This window comes from Symphodus melops (genome assembly GCF_947650265.1).
Source record: "Symphodus melops genome assembly, chromosome: 6".
Lineage (NCBI taxonomy): Eukaryota > Metazoa > Chordata > Actinopteri > Labriformes > Labridae > Symphodus > Symphodus melops.
In genome coordinates, this window is record NC_136696.1 from 18,591,283 (window position 1) to 18,608,331 (window position 17,049).

The following is a 17,049-nucleotide window of genomic DNA, read 5'->3' on the forward strand; positions in this document are numbered from 1 at the left end:
TATAATTTAGTGACTTTTGGCTCTCTGTGTTTCTGCTTTTCTTCCTATGGCTTTGCTTTCTCATGTTTTTCCATGCAGTCATGGAGATGTCCTCCCGTTCCCAAACTAACTCCTGAACACAGAGTAGAAGCAGCAGAGGTAATGTTTCGTCCACCTTCCCGCCAACCTGTTTGCTTTCCACCTTACACTACACACAGGGAATGAAACCTTACTATTTTTAAACCACTCGAGGAAGGGAAAATACTCCACCCAGGAGTTATGCAACTTAAAAACATCAAAAATGTTCCATATTTCTCTCTGTCGTGGGCTTTTCAAGAATGGCCAACACTTCTTGAGGGCCACGTGTGGAGTCCATGCAGGGATTGTTGAACGGACACAGTGAGCACACGGCACGGGGAGGGGAGGGGAGGGGAGTGGAAGTGTTCTGTCATGGTTGAACATGGGCGTCTGGTGGTGATTAGAAACCATTTGTTCCTGTCAGAGCACAAAGCTTCAGCATGCTCGCGGTGTGATAGATGAATTAGTGGAAGTGAACTGGATAGAAGGATGAAAGAAGACACACTCATCAGTGAAACACTTTGACACTGAGACGTTTGCTGAATACCTGCACTGGAATGTTTTTCACCAATGGCCAGATCAACTTTACGAAAAAATTCCCTTAAGTCTGTTCTTCTTCCCTCTGTGTGTATGTGTGTGTGTGCGTTCTCTGTCTTCTCATAGATACAATTTTCCATTTGCTTTTCCACTCCTTGAAATTAAACTTGTCCTTCCCTTGTTGTTTTCTTCTCTGTCTCTCACACACAGATGCACCCACATACATGCACAGCAAACACACTAGTTGATGACCTGCCTAATGCTTGCTCCTTGTCTAAAGAGCAAAGATAAAGACAGAGAGAAAAGTGGCGAGCTTTTCAGTAGACCCCCCCCCCCCCCCCCCCCCTTCCCCCGTCCTCCCCAAGGGGATCGGATGTTCTCAGCCGTTATAAGCAAGCAAAGCTGGCGGCCGGCAGACCGTCTGGCTCCAGAGCAGCCCGGGCACACAGACAATGCCAGACCTTCTGTCATGAGGTTTGCTTTCACTGAGGTCAGCTAAACAAGCCTCGAGGCCCTAAACACAGCCATGTGCACACACACTCTTCCATCTCTGTGCACACATGCACATGTGACCGCACTCAAGATTACTTACTTTTTCAAAAAAGAGCTGAAACTTAATGAGCTGCTCTCGTTGGATGCTCTTAAGAGGAAGTTAAAGGACTTGGAGGTGGACACATCAGGCTGTAGATGCTCTCCCTGATGTGTTTGTGGATGATATGGACAAACATTTGATGTATTTTTTTGTATTAGTATGCTTGGCTGCTCGTTGTTTTTGTGAAAGGTTAAATAAATAATAATAATAAAAACACAGAATAGATCCTTATTTATGTACTTTTAATCACATGCTATTCTGAAGGACATTTTTGAGAGACACTACATAACACATTTGGGGCTATCATCCAGTTGTCATATTTTGTAATACTTACACCTTTCCCCCTGACAGTATACTGTATCAGCTTGTTCCAGCCCTCCTTTTCCATTGTGCTATTTTCACAATGAATACAAATTGTAAACCTGATGTATAATTTATACCCCTGCACTTGTCATTAATAAAAAAAAAATGGGGGCATTAATGTATCCCTCCCACTTTCTGCCTGTTAAATGGCTCACCTAATCGAAGATTGCTTGTTTTGCTTATTCTTTTTCTTTTCAATTAAAGCCTCTGTTGCAATACATTCAGGTTTTTATTTGTCTGAGCGTGAACGAGAGGGGATGGATCTGCTCTCCTGCGTTTGGGGATGCGCCAATATGCCAGCACTCAGGAGAGCAGAGTAACTTTTGTGAGTGAGTTATTCCAGCTGAGACTTCTTTGTAGCTGGCCAGATGTTTTAAATTTCACAGTTTGCCAAGCCTTTTCTAGCTAGTATCTCAGAATGAACCCCCCCCCCCCCCCCCCCCCCCCACACACACACACACACACACACCAGCACCACCACCACTACCTCCATTACAACCCCTATACTACACACTATTCCTCACATTTTCTTACATGTTAAAAGAGAGACATGCACCACAACAGGTGTTTATACTCTCCTGTCTGCCTGCACGGGTTTAAGGGTGATTTATGAGGGACCTGAGGAAACTAAGCATGACAGATTACATTGTGTTAAAGACACCAGCAAGACCCGCAGAGTGTGTGCTGCTTAGCTTTTTTTAAAGAGGCTGCAGGTCTGCAAGGGTGAGTCCTCTCTGATAGACCCGTTCAGTTTAATAATACGGATCTTTGACTGAAACCACTTGTATGATCAGATATTGATGCGTCTCCATGTCTTTATGCACCGCTTCATATTTTACAGATACATGTTTCCCTTTCGTAACCTTTGTCCTTCAAATCATTTGGCTCTTGGGTTATTTTGTATCTCAGAGATAAAAAGTGGAGAGTTAGTTTTAAAAATGCATTTTGATCTTATGCTGCAGATCAAATATATACAGTATGATTTGAGCGAAGACTTAAGCCAAAAGAAACAAACAACGCTGCCATTTCAAATTGAGAAGTCTGAAGCGCCGTCTCTAGAGAGGCAAATAACATGCTCTAAAATGTTTCCTTTTATCATCCCTCCCCTTTGGCCTGCTCCCACTCAGCTTTCTGGTCCATCCTTCCCTCCTATATCTTCTTCTCTTCCCTCTCACCCACCCTTTTTTTATCACTGCATCTTTCTCTCTGAATGAGCTGCCCTCGGATTACTGGGGCTTGTGAAGGTCTATCAGAAACATGTGTGGATGGTTGGAGGCGGCTGATGGGAAGTCCTTCGGCAAGCGGCTCACCCTCATTTCTCCCAAAGAGCACTGAGCCAGCAGGGAGGAAAAACTCTCAGTGAGTTCAAAGACAAAATCCTATTGGCTCTTTACTATATATTATTTTCCACTGAATGGATAAACAGGAACACAATTTTAACCTTAAGCACTCTGTAAAATACAGGAGCCAGTTGGAAAACTGGATCACTCACCTTCCTCTCTGCTCTGCCCTCAGTTACTGCAGCTCTGGCTTTTAAGTGCAGGATCCTCCTACAAGTCCTACCTGCTGTCTCTGTTGTTATTGACACGACACAATGGGATTTGATTTGCATGTATAATCAACGTGCCAGGACATACCAGAAACAAAGCCACATATGATCAGAATGTCTTTATAGAGTGTATCATAACAATGTCGACAACAACAGTGTCAGGAACAAAAGCAGAAGCACCCACTGAAGGAAATCACACTTTTAATTGACTTTTTTTGGGGAACATTCAAACACGTTACACTGCCACCTTGTGGATTCTAATTGAATACTCCTGCGAGGCCTGAACTTGCAACAAGAGTTTAGTTGGTGTGTGTCATACTTTAAAATATGTTTATTTAAATGAAGACGTGTATTATGAAGCGGTCTTTATTTAGTGTGTTGTGTTGTGTGTTGTTTGAAAGTTGAACACACTCAGATCATTAATGTAAGTTACCTGACAAAACTGAAGATTGTCCTTTCTGTGTTATTAGAAAAATGAGGTCACAGTATACATTTAATTAAAGGCCTTTTGAGGAAGATGACTTTTGATGGCGGTATTGTTTTTATACATGACATTTTTATTGTTTTTTATAACAAACATGTAATTCATCTTTCCTTTTTTAACATTTTTGATAGCTTTGAACTTTTTTTTTTTCTGGGGCTAAAGAGTCCGACAAATATTGGGATGCAGGAATTTCTTCCATAACTGAAAGTCTGGGAGACAGTGTGTTGTCAGAGTCTACTACAGGTCGAGAGGAGCTCCTCTTGATTTAATCCTGCCTCCTGACTCAAGGTTTGAACGTGTTTCAAACTGCTTTGGGACACTGCTTGTCCATGTGGTGTAAATTCACAAGTTACAGTAAGTTCCTTACAAAGCCTACAGGTCGAAACGTCTTAGTAAGTGTGAAGAAATGCTGGAGAAACAAGAAAATGTCCTCTCAGCCTCTCTGTTAGCTACTCTCAGTGAGCCGCCTGAGAGTGGGCCAGAGAGGGAATGGAAAAATCCACGGCATTTAGGTAAAGCCATGTCATAAAGGCAACACTAATGAGCTGGAGGTTTTAAGAGAGGGAGAGGAAGAGGAGGAGGCGGGAGGAAATGGTTTACATATGGATTTGAAAGAGTACAGACATCACAACTATGCGGTGTATTTAATGAAGCAAAGTAACCCTGGTGCACATGTCTCTCTTGCTCTCAAATGTTGCTGCTTGTCTAACACTCCTCTGTTGTTTTATATTTTCTTATACTCTTGTAGTGCATGTAAATGAGTATGTAGTGTATGTAAATGAAATTCAGAGAAAAACTTTTATCACCACAACATGTCAGTGTAGGCCTTACTATTGTTTGGTCATCATGTTGACGTTAGAAAGTTTACTTTTCCATGGTATCTACGCCTTAACTGACAACTAGACAACTGAGAGGCCTTCAACATCTTACTTTTTTCGGGACAAACACTTAAATGAATCATTTGAGATCTTTTTTTATGTCCATGTGCTTCTTGGGAATGTGTGAGATGAAGTCTATCAAAGTTTATGCTCGACTTTTTTGACAGACAATTTTTCCGGCGACATCCCAGAATTCTGTCCAACAATACTGGACATAGGCTTAAATGCCTATAATAGAGCCATCATACATGCCTATAACCTACATTTAACAACATTAAAACACCTTGTCTCTTGCTCGTTCTCTGATTTACTGTTTTGATAACCTTAGTCTATTCACCGAGCAGTATGTTTTATGATCCCACTCACATTTTAAAATGTTCCATAGGATTTTCTGCTCTCATAACAGCTGAGTTGAGCTGAGCTGGGAGTTAAAACATCTTCATCAACAGAGCACTTTTTAAGCTCGTCACAATGAGATTAAGGCTACAAGAATAACGCAAAGAACATCAAACAAGGAATCCATTAAAGGAAAAAAAGAAACACAGAAACCCTGGGAAAAACGAATCAACCTTTTAAATTCAGTCCCCAACAGTAGAAAAAGTAATCATCTCAAGTGAAATATTGTAAAGCTCTCAGCTAAAACTCGTACTGACCTTACTTCATTACACTCATCAGGGTCAAGGTCCAGTCCTGCAGTGGACTGGATGGTTGGGACACATTGGATTCTGCAGCAAAGTACACATACACACGTTTACCTAAACACAACAGCTGAGGGACATGACCGTTTCTAAAACATGGCCTCCTGAGGACAAAACAGTTCATTCGGTTCAGGAATGACAATTTTTCATATCAACTGGTAAACAAGCAATCTGTGCAACACTGCTAATACATTAAAGTTTAAGATGATTTAATCGACAACTTAAAAAATGTATTATCAAAAATGCAATAAAATTTGATTTCAACTGTTAAAGCCCTCTCACTAATTAAAACCCATTTTAAAGATACAGTAAAGGAGATTACAAAGTTTACAATTGCTTGCATAGTAATTGTAATGAGAACACATTATAGGGAAACACCAAAAATAGTGATGAGTCCAATAAGAGCTCTCCACAGCCGGCAGCTCCCGGAAATAAGCAAGTTTTAATGTTCAAGTGTAATGCTTAATTATCCTTACATGGCCATTTACAAGCCTATTGCCACAGGGCTCCTGCTTCACAACAGTCCCCAATCTAATAGAAAATAGCATTATTGTGTGCAGTCAGAATTATTCACTGCATTACCCACGATTCATAGCATGTATTAACACAAGCAATTTCATGCATATGGATACAGTGGGTCTTAGCGGGGGAGCTCCTGATTGCTCTGAAACTAATTTCACAATCATTAGTTTTGGTGGTGGTGTGAGTGACACAGTGTATTTACCAGATCTTAAGAAAATGACAAGTTCCACAAGCTGTGTGGAGGAAGTTATGAGTATGCTTCTGATCTATGTGAAGCTCTGTCTTATATCTTGCATAATAGATCCGCTTTAATGACCACACTTTTTCTTCTCAAATACCAAAAAAGTCAAACAAAAAGACAACAAAAAGCACAAGACTCTGATGTCTACTACCAATAAGCTTAATGTTAACGTGTATAATAGAGTCACAGAGGAGGGGGTCATTTGTTAATACAGGGCTGAGTACTTGAGGTTCAGGCCAAACAGAAAGCCATTTTAGCCGAGAGGTGAAATTAATGAGTCATGTCAAAGCGCTGCATTCCATCTGTATGATGAGGAGATATTCTGCAAAACCAAGTAATGCTTTTATGGGCCATTGTTCACAATAAACATGTAAATTGTGTTTATAGCCTATAAATCAATAGCAACGAATCACAAATATATGATAATCCCAGTGAGTCCTAAATGAAAAGGAAGAAATGCAGAGAAGAATAAAAAGAGAAAATATATTTGTTTTTGTAAAGTTTGTCTTTTATCACTTTTGAATTGTCAAATTGAAAAAGTACACATCCAAATAAACCAGAGGTAGAGACTGCCCAGGAACTACACTAATAGAAGTCATATTTCAGGTACTCTTTCTTCCTGAAGTGTTTCCATTTGGGATTTCATTTGAACGTCTTCTATTCTTTATCATGACTTTGTACATACAGAGGCATATTACCATATAAAAACACATTAAACAGAATGTATATTATAGTTTGGTTAAAGCTCTTGATAATACTTGTTTAATCGCATGATGGGTTTAACATATATTATCAAATGTACACCATCGTTATTCCATAGCGTATATGCGCATCAATAATATTATAATAAAGATCCTGATGTGACTATAATATGAAGGATATTTTCAAATGGGCCATTCTGCATAATGAACATGTTCACTTAAACTGTGGTATTGCTTTCTTAAAAAAAATAAATTAAAAAAAATCCTTTGATCCCTGCACTGGACCATGACAGAGAGATACAAAGCATCAATACCTAAAACTGACCTCCACCTAAATGAAATGGTTCCATCAGTTAAATCCCTTTTTTTTTCTTAAATGATTAAATATTTTACTTTGTTCTGTACCGGACACAGTTTGTGTGAATAGCAGTAAATGATGTAATAATAGAGCGAAGCCACTAGATGGTGTGATTTGCCATCTATTATGTTGACACTTCTTGTCATTTCCCCAGAGCACCAGAGTGTGTTTTATCACATTTGATTAGTTTAATACCTTTGATTTGATTATAACAGTTGTCATGCCAAAAATAATCTTCAACTTGTAGATTCATCTAAAACATAAGGCACAAATTTTTTTTCACGTTTGGAAAATATTCTGGATTAAAAATGCTGAAATACTCTGGGCTTGCAGCTCCTTTTTTTGTAAATTATCTGGCAAACTCTAGTAAAATAATGTAACATGCAACTTTATGAAGTCTTTTAAGCCACAACTTGCCTAGTTGTTTTTATTTGTTGCCAATACATCTTTTCTAATAACATCAATGGGGGCCAATAATAAACAAAAAGTTTGGGGTTTCCAAGTGTAAATCATAATGGTATGACCTTTCCTGTATAAATAGAGCTATAAAAAGGGTGGCTATCCATTATAAATCTTTGGAATAATTGGATTCTGACCTTTAATAAGATGGAATGTAATTCTAAATGGTATTGAGACATCATAAATAAAAGGCTTTTGTCCAGATGCTTAAGTGAGAAGTGTTATGCTAGATAAAAACAACAACCAGATTTTCACTGATCCTGGAAAGAGAGAGAACTGAGATCATCACAGAGGAGTATGAGATCACCTCATCACCTCCATGGCTCTGAAACCAATGAAGGAGGGTACAAATATGCTTTGGTTCAGACCACTGGGAGGGAAAAAAACAAGGGAGGTCACTTCTGCACCATATTTGGAGGTGCCAATGTCTGCAGAGAGATTGAAGGCTGTAAACGACAGATAACAGCTTGCAGTGTGAAGGGAGTTTAAAAAAAGGCAGAGATTGTAGGGAGAAGAGCACCCCACCCGTTTGGGGCTGTGTCCAACAGCCAGTCTGATTCTAACACACTGCAATTAGCTATGGGGGGCAATTACAGGTCTTCAGAGGGTAATGTGATGTTATTTTTCAAACAATATGGAAGCTAACATTTGTGCAACAGAATCTGTATTCATTGCAGAGCAGTGACCTAAACATAATAAAAAAGTGGTTTTGAAGCGTTTTAAGCATTGCGTGGTATTACAGCACATGAAATATCCCTACAATTTGCCCATATTGATACACAAAAGGCACATTTACTCTAATTGCAGCTCCATCCTTTTCTAAGTTTTGTTAGGACAGCAGCACAGCTGATCAGGCCCCTGCAACATGTCTGCTTGTTTCCCACGTAACTCAAGAGTGATCCATCACAATGCCTTTGTTATCCATCAGATCATCTGCAGTCATTACTTATTCAGCCAGCCGCTGTGCCTTTTGTCCAAAATCCTTCCTCTCTGTTTTTGTCCATCTGCCCCTCCCCATATGATAAATACAACATGAGCCCCCTATTTCTCTCTATTTCAACAAGCAGTCCTTATTGGAAGCATATAACAGTGTTTACAGATACTATGAATATGACTTAGGGCATTTGTTAAGGAGACATATCCACATAGAGCCATTAATAGTCTTTTAATATTATTGTGCCACTGCTAAGACAGTTATAGTTCTTATTTAAGTCAGAGGAATTAAGAAGCCATGCCAAATAGTTGCTTAAAATAGACAGCATTCATTGATGGAATTATTAATAGAGAGAAGGAAAAGGGGCCGGAGCTGGACAGGGATATTTATAGAACAGGAACACTGATGCTTATAGGAGGCAGCCGCCAGGCATGTCCTTATCAATAACACTCTAAAACCCTAAATACCTTTAAATGCAGTCACCTCCCCTGTCTCTTTCAGGAAAGTTGCATCTGAGGTGAAATGAAATCACTTTTATGAGAGGATCAAAGGGATTACTCACAGGGCTCTTCTATTCATGGACACAGTAAATGCACAAGTTGTATCACTTTTCAGAGTCGACATATCTCTCATTACAACATTTTTTCCATTTCTTGTCTCTAGATATGTTGAACTGTTGTATACAACAGGTTTTAAAAGGGGGACATAAATCACTGACACTGATATAGGTTAGGCCTACTTACACTTGGTGTTCCTTCTACATGACACCTTTATTCAACAAATGCTGCATATAGCATTGAATTTCTCCTCAAAAGCACATTTAAAAAAAACACAGTGGTTGACAAAACCATGTATAATGATTTATTAAAATTGTATTTGATTTTTTTTTCCAGCTTTATGTACCCCGAGGTTTTAATGGGTAAATAGACTTAAATTACTTTCTCTCTAATGTCACATAATTTAATTTGTTATTGTCAAAGTAATTTAAAAAAAAGACTTTAATTGTATGCAATAGGCCAGTTGCTTTGTGCAGGTGGAGGACAGGCCAGCTGACTGAGAGGCTGGAGGAGGGGCAGAGAGACAGCACGGTGGTTTGCCGGAGGAGCTGCTCAGCACAGCCCGACAGAGGAGCAGCTCGACCGCAGTGAAGCTACGACACGAGCCGCTGCTGCTGCTTCAGTCCCCGGCAGCGACCTGCCGACTGTCTGTCTGGGAATTTAGCTAGCTTAGCTACCAAGCAGTCTCATTCATTGTTGTAGGAAACCACACAAGTGTGCTTTGAGCTGCAGAAGGAAATGAGCACTGTAATTTATTGTTAAAAAAAATTGTTGTTTAAGATGTCAATATTACCGTTCACTCCTCCGATCGTGAAGAGGCTTCTTGGCTGGAAGAAGGGTGAGCAGAACGGGCAGGAGGAGAAATGGTGCGAAAAGGCTGTCAAAAGTCTTGTGAAGAAGTTGAAAAAGACGGGACAATTAGACGAGTTGGAAAAAGCCATCACGACACAGAACGTCAACACGAAATGCTTAACCATAACCAGGTAAGAAAACAAACACAGCTAATAACTAGCTGTCTTCTCCGGAGCTAAGATGGCTAGCTGGCTAATGTTGATGACAGCTAACGATGCTAGTTAGTTTGAGCTAATATTAGAAGCCTAATGATTTTCCAGTGAAGGGTTTGCTATCTTGACAGTATTAACTTTTACATGTATTTGCTTTAGAATTGCGGAGAAGATGAAACATGTTTCATATTGAAGATTGATATCAATTGCACTGATATTTAGCATTAGCTGGTATGGCTAAAACAGGCAAAGGAGCTAACATTGCTGGTCATTACTGATTAAACCTGCCTTTTTATTTGTGGAAATATGTACGTGACTTATCCTCCACCAGTCAAAGTCTGTTATTGAATCATGTTGTAATTATGAACAGTAGCCTGTATGATCTCTGTCAGTGAAGTGTGCTGGTGCACAGGAGTCTAAGTAAGGTTCACTGTCAGAGATGTACCTCTCTATGAGCTGGGTAAACAAGTGTGACCCAAGCTGACGTGCGATGAAGAGGAGAAGGATGGTTTGAGGAAACTGACTCACTGAGGATGTTTAGACTGGAGTGTGGGAACTCTGGGAAAAGTTTGGGATCCCCATCTGTAACTTACAGTTTGCTTACATTTTTGTGAAATGTTTCTGTGCACACAAATATGTGTTCATGGTGTTTCTGAATGAGTCAACAAATGTTTCCCTGTGTTGGGTGTTAAAATAATATTAAAAAAAACAAACAAACAGCGTAGTAGTTTTTGAGTTTATTTCTTTATTCTATTTGTGCTCTTCAAACCATTTTATGAGACAAAACCTTGTATTCATGTGTGTCTGATGACTCAGCCAGGAGCATAAAGACACATAGATATGGAGCAGACTGATGTACCATTTCCTCTTTGTGTTGCTCTCCCTACACTTTGTCTCTTTACATAAAAGAAATTAAGCACATGCATTTTGGCTGCTACAGTAGTAGTTACGGGTAAGGTAGAATGAGCTACAAAACAACACTCAGTAACGGCATAATAATTGTGGAAAGTCCTTGTATTCCCAGTAATATTTAATCAGATAGCTTGTCGGTCTCATTGCTGATTAAAATTGGATTCCGCATAAAAGTGTGTACAAAGCGGCCATAATTGTCAACCTAAATTAAAACTTTTCTTTGGCCAGTTTGTCAGCATTTAAAAGGGTCAAATGGAGTTCTTTTGCATTTTTCTATTTAATTGTATTGTTTGGTTGATGAATTAAATAGATTAACAAATAAAACAATTACGTCAAAGAAACTGCAAAAGACAATGATTGTGTACGCGTATGCAGTTTAAACTGCGTAACTAGACAGTTTGACTCATTGGTTGTAAAGGGTAACATTCATATTTTTGGATTCAGTGTGTGCTCTCTGAATAAAGTGTTTTGGTTAATAATACTCTGTTGGGTGTGCAGGGACTGATTATTGCCTTTATTACAAAACGTACAGTCGAGAAGTGGTGGAAAAAAGATAGTAAATAAAATGCAATAACATTTTTTTTCTGGCTGGATTGAACTAGGGACATTGCATTAAAGCATGCAATATGGTTTTGACTGCTCAGCTCAACTGTTCGATACATCAGAAATTTGAAGTTGTTTTGGTCCTTCCGACAGTTCAGAAGATGGCAGAGAGAGAGAGAGAGAGAGAGAGAGAAGTATAACCAGGGTCGATCTCTCGGATGGTTAAAAAATGCTGACCTGAACCCACCCAACACATAAACTCTGTGAACCACAGTGCTCTGAGTCCGAACCCATTTCTTCTGCGGTGGTCACTTGTGCAGTTTGAATCTGGAGCTGCACTGTGCTAGTAGGCCATGATGTGAAGATGTTTCAAACGTTTAGCTCTCACACTGCTCAAACATGAACAAGCACGTAGTCTTTCTTGGACCCAATGATTGATGTTGGTGTTTAGTAGTCTTTGTTTTTTATCTCCAACAAAAGCTTTGTTTGTGTCCTGGCTGTTTATCTCAAAGGAAAATAAAATCCAGGAATGAAATAGGAAAATATTTGATGGACATGTTTAGTTGAAGAATACATTTTGATTTGTCTGACATCAGTAGAATAGATCAACTCTATTTCAAGCCAAATTGTTTCTTAATTTAGTGTTGATCTATTCACGACTATAACATATATTTCAGATGATACGACGCAGAATGCAACATATTTTCAAAGTTTCTAAAGTTCAACAAATTCTTTTGCCCCCCCCCCCCTCCAGGTCTTTAGATGGGCGTCTCCAGGTCTCGCACAGAAAAGGTCTTCCTCATGTGATCTACTGTCGCTTGTGGCGCTGGCCAGACCTCCAGTCCCATCATGAACTGAGGGCTGTGGACCACTGTGAATTTGCCTTCCACACCAAGAAGGATGAGGTCTGTGTCAACCCATACCACTACCAAAGGGTGGAGACACCAAGTAAGTGCAGTAAATTGCTACATGATTCAAAATGACTGTATTTAAGCTCATGTGTTTGCTGTGTGGTATACAGCATAGAACTGGTCCTTAATAAAGGTGTGTGTGTGTGTGTCTTCAGTTCTGCCCCCTGTTCTAGTACCACGGCATGCAGATATACCTGCTGAGTTTCCAGCTTTGGATGACTATAGCCCATCTATTCCCGAGAACACCAACTTCCCCGCTGGCATCGAGCCCCAGAGTAATTATATTCCTGGTGAGCGTCACAGTTTTTACTATTTCTACACAAGAAACATCATGTCTGTAAGCTCATGTTGTTATCATCCTTTATTTTATGTCTGCTTGAATTTGAGAGAACTGTCCAGAAATGGTTGTGGTTCTCTCAGAACCTAGAGTTATGTTTGTACATTTAACACAGAAGGGAACATGACCGTAAGCACAAGAGAAACTTTCTTACATGTGAATTTCTTTTTTGCCACTGAGTGTTTGAGATTGGTGTAAAATGAACAAAAAAAAAAGCAGCAAAGCACTTTTTTATTTAAAGTTTTCATGTACTTGTTTCAGCTGTTCAAATAAATTCAAACCTCACGTATGCCTTAGATCAGGACTGTTTGTCTAATTGTTGTCTGTGTATGTTTGTCACAGAAACTCCCCCACCAGGGTATCTCAGTGAAGATGGTGAGACGAGTGATCACCAGAACAACCATAGCATGGACACAAGTGAGTAATGTGGAAAGAGACCACGCTGTTCCAGCTGGAAGAGTTTAAACTACGATGCTTGAACCAGTCCTCCTCTGTCACTGCTCTGTTTCAGGTTCACCCAGCCTGTCACCCAACCCTGTGTCACCCGCAAACAGTAATCTAGGTAAGAGAAATCACACAGATTGGCTTTATTAACAGGGGCTATCATTCATTACATGCACTTTTTTTTTTCCAAGAGAGATTTTATTAGCAATGAGCATCTTTACAATAAATGGTGGTACATCCACAAAGCAGTTTACCTGCTCTGAGGACCTTCTTGAGTTTGTATGTGCGTTAATGTCTCTCCATCTCGCCCCCCCCCCCCCCCCCCCCCCCCCAGACTTGCAACCTGTGACGTACTGTGAGTCTGCCTTCTGGTGCTCCATCTCCTACTATGAGCTAAACCAGCGTGTAGGAGAGACCTTCCACGCCTCCCAGCCCTCCCTAACAGTTGATGGATTCACAGACCCCTCCAACTCTGAACGCTTCTGTCTCGGCTTGCTGTCTAACGTCAACCGCAACTCAGCAGTTGAGCTCACTCGCAGACACATAGGTCCTTATGATTTGTTTTCCTTTTATATTGCCACATTCAGCCGGCAGTATGTACAGACCAACACTATTCTCTCTTCTCTCTCCAGGACGAGGTGTGAGGCTGTACTACATTGGAGGAGAGGTGTTTGCTGAGTGTCTGAGTGACAGTGCCATCTTTGTGCAGAGTCCTAACTGCAACCAGCGCTATGGTTGGCATCCTGCCACTGTCTGCAAAATACCCCCAGGTTAGCATGAGTGTATATATGCCAACATTTGAAGCAAACCGTCGCACAATGACCACAGTTCTATTGACCTACGGGCATTTTTTTTCTTTGCTGTGCTACTAAGCCTCACGTTTTTTTTTGTTGTTTTTTTTTTGTAGGCTGCAACCTGAAGATCTTTAATAACCAGGAGTTTGCTGGTCTGCTCGCACAGTCAGTCAACCAGGGCTTTGAAGCCGTTTACCAACTCACCAGAATGTGTACCATTCGCATGAGTTTTGTGAAGGGCTGGGGAGCTGAGTACAGGTAATTTGATATAATACAAACTTCTTATGAGGCCTAATACGTTTTGATTCATTCATTGTACTTGTTTTTGTGTTGCATGCCATGGTGTTCAACTCAAGAAAAAAAATATGACAAAAAAGGTTTCTGTAGGTTACTGCAGACTCATTATTGACATAAATATTTATTTATTGTAAAGTTGATGTCCCTGTTGGGCGATTACAAATACTGTTATTAAAATGATGCAGATTATTATTATTTTTTTTTTAATTCCAACCTGTTTATCAGATATTAAAGCACTTTCTACATGGAAGGACAGTTCAGCTTTATCTAACTGCTATTATTATGATTATTTTTAAAGTTGTATCAAAGTCTAGAGAGCCTGAAAAATTAGAAGATGTCATACATCATAGTTGTTGCAGCATCAAAGTGCTGGGTCTTTAGCTTTCTCTTAAAGGTGCAAAGGGACTTGTGATTTTTTTTAAAGGTTGGATAAGACACCTTTTATTGGCATGTGAGTGGGTGGGTGGGAACGTAGACCTGGGTGAGACAGTTAAGGTAAGGAGAAGTCAGTTATTGTGGCTGTTTTGTAAACGAGCAGCAGCTCCCCCCACTGGATCTTACACATTGGATTAGAGTGGAAGGCAAGTCAGCACCGCGTGCCTTGTGACTTGCACCTAGTCTTTCCTGGATGGCAAATGTTTCCTTAAGCACTGCCCCCTCACTTTGAGGGAAAAAGGGCCTACAACTTTTTGGATGAAGAATGGGGAGGGGGATTGTGCTCGCACAGTAGCAGACTTGGAAATGGGAGAGTGTGCAGCCGTGAGTTTGCAAGAGAGGGTTGAGTAACAGATGAAGAATGCAGCAGGCATGCAGTGCTGAAGGGGACACGGAGTGAGGGGTGAACACATTTCAGACACCCTCAGCAAGGGTAATTCCCTGCGGTCCAGGAGTGGTACGGGTTATATTTCTGGCACCAAACCCCGCAGAGAAAAAAAACATCCCCGATAGACACTTGAATGACTTCAAACATAGCTGGAAGGGTTGGCTTCAGTGCAGCTGAGACTGCATCAGTGTATCGACCATTATCAAATTAAATGAATGATTAAATGTGTAAAAGTGATTTTAAACATGACCTAGTATGAACCATAATGCACTGTTACCTCTGTGTCCTTCTCTCTACCCTGCAGACGTCAGACGGTGACCAGCACCCCCTGCTGGATAGAGCTGCATCTCAACGGTCCTTTGCAGTGGCTTGACAAGGTTCTAACACAAATGGGCTCTCCCAGCATCCACTGCTCCAGTGTGTCATAAAAAGAGGCCCGTGCTTTACAAGGAACCTTCCTTCACATTGACACTCTAATACACATAGGAAAACTCAGGCGTATCTAACTGATAATAAGGAAAGAGACACCATTCATCAAATCTTATGACCCCAACCGTCAAACATTTCGCCTCGCCTCTGTAGCACTTTCCTTAGTTCCATTTAGTAACTTCATTGGATAATTACGTCAGAACGTATTCATTGTTTCTCATGTTTAACAGGCAGCCACAGGGTATTTGTTATATAGTATTAGAAATGAAATATGAGAAGTATGGTACTGGTTCAGTTTTGTCATCTATTTAAACATTTAAAAACACATTTGATTCTATGAATTGGCTTTTATTATGACTACATTGTCATTACTTGTGGTTCAGTCTTAGTACCACTCCTTGTTATCCCTGAATCAAGAGGCTTATTTACCAATTGAACCATAAATGAATATGGAAAATGTCATAATGGGTAGTGTTTTGGGTAATAGAATATTTTTAATTCAAATGAAGTACAAAGTACTTTTTGCCCTTATTGGTGAATCTGTATTGAAGAACATGTTGATTCTTTCATTGATCATGTAATCTGTATTGAATCTATTCTAAACAACACAGACATGCATTAGCACCATTGTTTGTTGACTATGAAAACTATTTTGCTTAGTGAAAGAGACATTTTATAAGTTATTTTTGCATATTGTCCTGCATGAGAATATATTTTTTTTATTGCCTCAACTTAATTGTACATAAATATTTATAGCTTGTGGTCATATTTTGCTTAAACACTTGACCTGACTGACCTCTGGAACGAGTGTACTCACAAGAAACTTTTGCTTTAATGACCCCAACCGTGGTCCGTTTCATGCTGACTTTTAAAAACATGGGCCAACTGGTTCTCATGTGTAACACAGGATTATTGTCCTAGCTTTTACTGTTATTTCATGATAGGGACTTTGATTATGATAAAGTAGTTTTGATCCTCATGGATTGGTTGAATTTAGGCACTGCCTGACTTCACATGTTGAGTGAGAACAGATGCTGGTCTTTTCATGTATGGCCATCTTTGAGCTAATGTTATACAACGCTCATGTTGGTTCAATGATGCACTTCAATTTGACTGTGTTTTTTGGTGTAAAGCTTTAGTTCTAGTGGTAGTTTGCTAGTCCAGTAAATGATGTATGCTACATGTACATTGCTACAATATTGTAAGGCATGTGTGATTAACTTAGTGTCCTTGTCTATGAGGCCACCATCTTTAGCTTGCACTTAAGCACAGTATAAACGACGAATCACCATGTAATCTACATAACACAAAGACATTGTACTAAACCAAAATACAGTGTTTAGCATTACTTACTGTAGTAGTTAGTGAACTGGTATTAGCACTTGTGTTCCTTGATTTCTTTAGTGGTGGTTTTCTGTTTCAGGTCTATGTACATGTTTTTTCATGTCGCCAAATATTTGTTCTCAAATGACCATTGTTTTGTTGTCTGGGAAAAATAAATAAATTGCATCTGAGAATTTTTTCTCTCTCCCTAAAACAGAAATATTTAATTTAAATTCCAATTGCATTCTGCTCTCCTGTATTAAATACATGTCATCATGAAACTGTATTGGAGGTAATACAGG

At 39.7% G+C, this 17,049-nt stretch overlaps 1 protein-coding gene and 1 long non-coding RNA gene across 3 annotated transcripts; one reads left to right on the plus strand and one right to left on the minus strand.

Moving 5' to 3' along the window:
* On the minus strand, positions 1-9,810 carry LOC306826118. Of its 2 annotated transcripts, XR_013779367.1 has the most exons (4): positions 9,724-9,810; positions 5,114-5,185; positions 3,042-3,121; positions 2,043-2,880 (listed from the first exon to the last, which is right to left on the minus strand). It is a non-coding gene; the product is annotated as an uncharacterized lncRNA (long non-coding RNA). The 2 variants fall into 2 exon arrangements; XR_013779366.1 differs by lacking the exons at positions 2,043-2,880; positions 3,042-3,121 and adding an exon at positions 1-534.
* Positions 9,415-17,033, plus strand: smad3b (SMAD family member 3b). Its single transcript, XM_079347238.1, has 9 exons — positions 9,415-9,913; positions 12,144-12,337; positions 12,456-12,590; positions 12,980-13,054; positions 13,149-13,199; positions 13,416-13,628; positions 13,714-13,851; positions 13,989-14,133; positions 15,300-17,033. The coding sequence occupies exons 1-9, from the start codon at positions 9,711-9,713 to the stop codon at positions 15,421-15,423; spliced, it is 1,278 nt and encodes a 425-aa protein (XP_079203364.1). The 5' UTR covers positions 9,415-9,710; the 3' UTR covers positions 15,424-17,033.
* Positions 17,034-17,049: the final 16 nt, after the last annotated feature.

Excerpts from the sequence above, each read along its gene's own strand:
- smad3b (XM_079347238.1), top strand. The coding sequence starts at position 9,711 with ATGTCAATATTACCGTTCACTCCTCCGATCGTGAAGAGGCTTCTTGGC. Across the intron at positions 12,338-12,455 it reads CCAAAGGGTGGAGACACCAA|TTCTGCCCCCTGTTCTAGTA; the intron begins GTAAGTGCAGTA and ends GTGTGTCTTCAG. Across the intron at positions 12,591-12,979 it reads CCAGAGTAATTATATTCCTG|AAACTCCCCCACCAGGGTAT; the intron begins GTGAGCGTCACA and ends TGTTTGTCACAG.